The sequence below is a fragment of the Sinocyclocheilus anshuiensis genome, unplaced genomic scaffold (assembly GCF_001515605.1).
Source record: "Sinocyclocheilus anshuiensis isolate Anshui unplaced genomic scaffold, SAMN03320099.WGS_v1.1 scaffold1458, whole genome shotgun sequence".
Classification (NCBI taxonomy): domain Eukaryota; kingdom Metazoa; phylum Chordata; class Actinopteri; order Cypriniformes; family Cyprinidae; genus Sinocyclocheilus; species Sinocyclocheilus anshuiensis.
Genome location: NW_015557184.1, coordinates 785,327 through 789,920, shown reverse-complemented (window position 1 = coordinate 789,920; position 4,594 = coordinate 785,327). Strand labels below are relative to the sequence as shown.

Below are 4,594 nucleotides of genomic sequence, written 5' to 3'. Positions count from 1 at the left end.
TATTTGAAGCCAGCGGAAATGTTTATTTTGTGATTTAACCTAACCTGTATGGCACTATTATTAGCTTTTCCCATTTTTTCCTTCGAATATTAAAAATCTTAGACAAAGTGATCAACATCTGCCAGTTCTATATAGTCATGCAAATATCTTACTAACTAGCTAAAATTATATTTGTTGTAAAGTAATAAAGCATGTGAGGGACCATAATGACAGTTGCCTATCAGTGACCATTTTTTCATACTGTTTTTATGGAAGTTAATAATAGATTTCAGTGAAGTCAATGTCGGTGAAGAATTTGTTGTTTTGTTATATGTAGTGTAGGTTTTTATACATATTGTTTACAACAGTGGTTCCCAAAACTGTCCCGGAGGACCCCCTGCCCTGCACATTTTGTATGTCTCCCTAATCAGACACACCCAATTTAGTTCTTGCAGTCTCTACTAACGAGCTGATGAGTGGAATCAGGTGTGTTAGATAAGGGAGACATACAAAAGGTGCAGGGCAGGGGGGCCTCCAGGACAGGTTTTATTAGATCAAAAGGGTGCTTCTACTAAATACTGAGCAAAGGGTCTGAATACTTAGGACCATGTGATATTTCAGTTGTTCTTTTTTAATAAATCTGCAAAAATGTCAACGATTCTGTGTTTTCTGTCAATATGGGGTGCTGTGTGTACATTAATGAGGAAAAAAAATTAACAAATGATTTTAGCAAATGGCTACAATATAACAAAGAGTGAAAAATTTAAGGGGGTCTGAATACTTTCCGTACCCACTGTACATCTACATACATACATACATACACACACACACACACACACACACACACACCGATCACTTGGGCAGGCATTAGTTTTAGAGCATCATCTGTTAACCATTTAATATGATAATATTCAGCATGAAAACAGAAAAAAGTCGGCACACCTAGGCTCCATAAATGTAATAACTCTTCATCAGACTGATCAGCCTGCGTGCTTGAAGTGTCACCTATGTGATAGTTACATTTTTGTATTTTTGGAGACTTTTTTTTTTTTTTTCTATTTTCATGATCAAAAGTTTTTTGTTGAGCATCCTGTTTGAGTTTTTTCATTGTGTGTGCTTTGTTTTGATTTTGTTTTTGCTGATATGATGATATTCAGCCAATAAATAAAGCTCTATGAATTTAGTTATTAATTTTATTTTATTTTTTTAACTGAACCGAATTGTTACAGCCATTAAGTGACAAAGCATGCTGCTCTTTCCAGGTGAAGAACAAGTTCCCAGTAGGTGTGGATGATATTTCCTCAGAACACCAGAAGTTCAGCAGTCTGGCCACTGCTGAGTTTATGAAACGCTCCTTTAAAGATGAAAAAGGAGAATACCTGAAAAAATTGATGGTAAATTTCAAATGCACCTCTCGCAATAATGCAGCTGTTATTTGAATAATTCGTAAACATGCAAAGCCTTGTTTCATTGTGCATTATTTTAAATGCTAGTTAGTTGAAGTGTTTAGATATTGCTCTTATGTGTGCAAGGAAAAAATTAGTCTTTTTATTTTATGAACGCTGAAGAGGTGCACAGATGGTCATTCCTTAAACGGTAACTCAGCTATGGTAGTATAGTAGACTTTTTCCAGCTTGTATATGTGATGCATGTATGTGTGTATGTATGTTTAGGAAGACATAGATATGTACTATGTATGCCTGCTGCAAGAGAATGAGATGGCATCAGAGAGAAAGTGCAGAGATCTGCTGAAGAATCTGTTCTCTGTCATGAATAAACGGCTGCAGGATGGAGAGTACAGTCAGTCTGGAGGATATGAACTCTACTGCAGAGACAGAGACGCCATTGTTGAGCAGTACCGCAGAGAACCCAATAAAGGTGTATCGGTGAGGACACAGTGTTTTTGTGAAATTGTTTTTTGAATATACCGGTAGGGATGAGCGTGTCTATACAGTAAAAGTTAATAATGTATGTTTATATGCAGGCTGAGGCTGTGCTGAATGAGTTTCTGAAGGAGCGAGGACCAGAAACAAACAGCATCCTCTACATGGACACAAAACTCACTGAAAATGACAGAAAGATTGAAGGTGAATCTTTACCAACCTAATGAATATTTGTAATTCATTACACTGTTTCATCCTGGAGCATTTGTAATTTAATAAACCCAAAACCCCAAATTGTTACTCAAGAGCATCAATAAGGCATCTTGGAGTTCAGGTTCCGGAGATTTGGTAGTAACATCATATTTCACATATTTTTTGTTTTCTATGTTGACTGGATGGAGAGTACAGTCAGTCTGGAGGATATGAACTCTACTGCAGAGACAGAGACGCCATTGTTGAGCAGTACCGCAGAGAACCCAATAAAGGTGTATCGGTGAGGACACAGTGTTTTTGTGAAATTGTTTTTTGAATATACAGGTAGGGATGAGCGTGTCTATACAGTAAAAGTTAATAATGTATGTTTATATGCAGGCTGAGGCTGTGCTGAATGAGTTTCTGAAGGAGCGAGGACCAGAAACAAACAGCATCCTCTACATGGACACAAAACTCACTGAAAATGACAGAAAGATTGAAGGTGAATAACCTAAAACCTAATGAATATTTGTAATTCATTACACTGTTTCATCCTGGAGCATTTGTAATTTAATAAACCCCAAATTGTTACTCAAGAGCATCAATAAGGCATCTTGGAGTTCAGGTTCCAGAGGTTTGGTAGAAACATCATATTTCACATATTTTTTGTTTTCTATGTTGACTGACAGAGGAAAGGCAAAAGAATGCTCTAATGAAACAGAAGTTGAAAGAGGAAGAGGAGAAACGCATTGAGAGTGAACGTATGATGCAGGCAGAGAAAGAGCGACAGAAGGACCAAATGAGACAGATGCAGGAGAAGTTCAACAAGGAGAAGGAGCAGCAGCAGCAGGAGATGGACCGAGCCATTGAGAGCAAGCTGATGGAGCGGGAGGAGATGCTAAAGAAAGACATGAAGGATAAAGCTGATCTCCTGAATGAAGAGATAACAAATCTAAAAAAAGAAAAGGAAAGTTCTGGTGGTTTTATGAAGGAATATGTGATGCCTGTTTTAGGAGCTGTGGCAGAAATCCTTCCAACTTTCCTTAATTATAGAGTGTTGATGAAAGGACTCAAAAAAGTAAAATGACCTTTTCCATGCAAATCACTATTGCATCACAGATTGATTTATTCATATAGCTTGCAAGACACAAAGTATTTTTTATTTTTTTTAGTAGGGTTGCATTTTGTTTGTTAAAGAGTAGTGTTCAAATTCACACATTAATGTACTGTATACGGTGTGATAAAAGTATGTACTATGTTGCTGGTGGTGGGAAAATCCATAGATTTTAGCATGTAGTAAGGCATGCAAGTTTTTAGAAGATCTGTTTCCCATTCTGTTGCACTGCCTTTGTTTTGGTGTAAGCATTGCATTCTTTTTTAACAATTTAATGCATCAGATAAAACATCATTATATAACTTACAGGTTCATACAAACTCCTTTTATTCCTTTTCCTATTTTTGGAGTCAGTTTGACTCCCGACTTAAGCCTTAGAAAATGATTGAATGCATTTCTTGTCTACATTTATTTATTTTTAACTAAGAACTGGATACAATGGCCACATATACATTTCAAATTTTGCCATCTTTAAGTAGTGATGAATTTATAGGCCAAACCAAAAGGCCTCTCTAAGTGTTCAAGAATTTCCTAATTGGTTTTAGAATAGTTTTTTTTTTTTTAAATTGTGTGTAAAATAAGGTCTTTGATGAACATTACTTGATGAGAATGTTCTACAACAACTACATAGTCGCACCACTAGGAAGCTGATATGTAAGCACTTCAGTGGTTGTCCAGTTTATCAAGTGCATCTTAGTAGTTGTAGTCCTTACACTGTTGGCATGGTTTTGCCACAACTTTATTTTGGTTGTATTTTAGCCTTTTTTAGACACATTCATATATACAGATTACGTTACTTTAAAATCGAAATAAACCAAGTAGCTATTTTTACAACATTTTCAGCCCCTTCAATCAGGAATGTACAGCCATGGCAAGAACAGACAAGCTTCAAGCTTCTTCAGAGGTTTATTGTTTGCTATATAAATATATACTCAATGCCAAGGACACATTGTCATATATACACAATCAGCCTCAATCAAAAGAAACGTTTATTATATTTCAAAGAAAACTGCATTTAGCCTATAAGAATGTCGAAATAAACAGCATTTTTTCCCCATCTGATTACAAGCAAACAAAAAAGTGAATACACTCTAACTCAGTTTAAGAACATTTGATATGTTAACTAAACATTTAAACACAAAGTACAACACTATTTTTTGATGTCAAAGCTGTTACTGGACATAGATTTTGGCCATAATTTGGCCACATGTCATGGCCTAACTGGAAGGTTCCCAGGAAGATTTACATCAGGATTCACTGATTTTGTGAATCATTTTAACACTACATGGAAGGTGGCAGTCACTCTGATAACAGCAGCTTTGTTCATAGTTCATAACAAATGGTGCTCGCTTGTCAGTTAATATGGCATATAATATGAGAACAAACTATACACACATATATATATATATATATATATATATATATG

The 4,594-nt window shown here is 35.7% G+C and overlaps 2 protein-coding genes across 2 annotated transcripts in view; one reads left to right on the top strand and one right to left on the bottom strand.

Moving 5' to 3' along the window:
- The first annotated feature begins 1,193 nt into the window (after nucleotides 1–1,193).
- LOC107678696 (guanylate-binding protein 4-like) lies at nucleotides 1,194–3,447 on the top strand. The gene is made up of 5 exons (XM_016474066.1): nucleotides 1,194–1,373; nucleotides 1,653–1,791; nucleotides 2,282–2,355; nucleotides 2,454–2,556; nucleotides 2,744–3,447. The coding sequence occupies exons 1-5, from the start codon at nucleotides 1,323–1,325 to the stop codon at nucleotides 3,139–3,141; spliced, it is 765 nt and encodes a 254-aa protein (XP_016329552.1). The 5' UTR covers nucleotides 1,194–1,322; the 3' UTR covers nucleotides 3,142–3,447.
- LOC107678697 (guanylate-binding protein 1-like) overlaps nucleotides 1,625–4,594 on the bottom strand; it is a 12,100-nt gene continuing 9,130 nt past the window's right edge. The window contains exons 12-13 of the mRNA XM_016474067.1: nucleotides 1,934–1,937; nucleotides 1,625–1,638 (exon numbers count right to left, since the gene is read on the bottom strand). The gene's annotated coding sequence lies outside the window, so the exon portion shown is untranslated. The remainder of the gene's footprint in view (nucleotides 1,639–1,933; nucleotides 1,938–4,594) is intronic.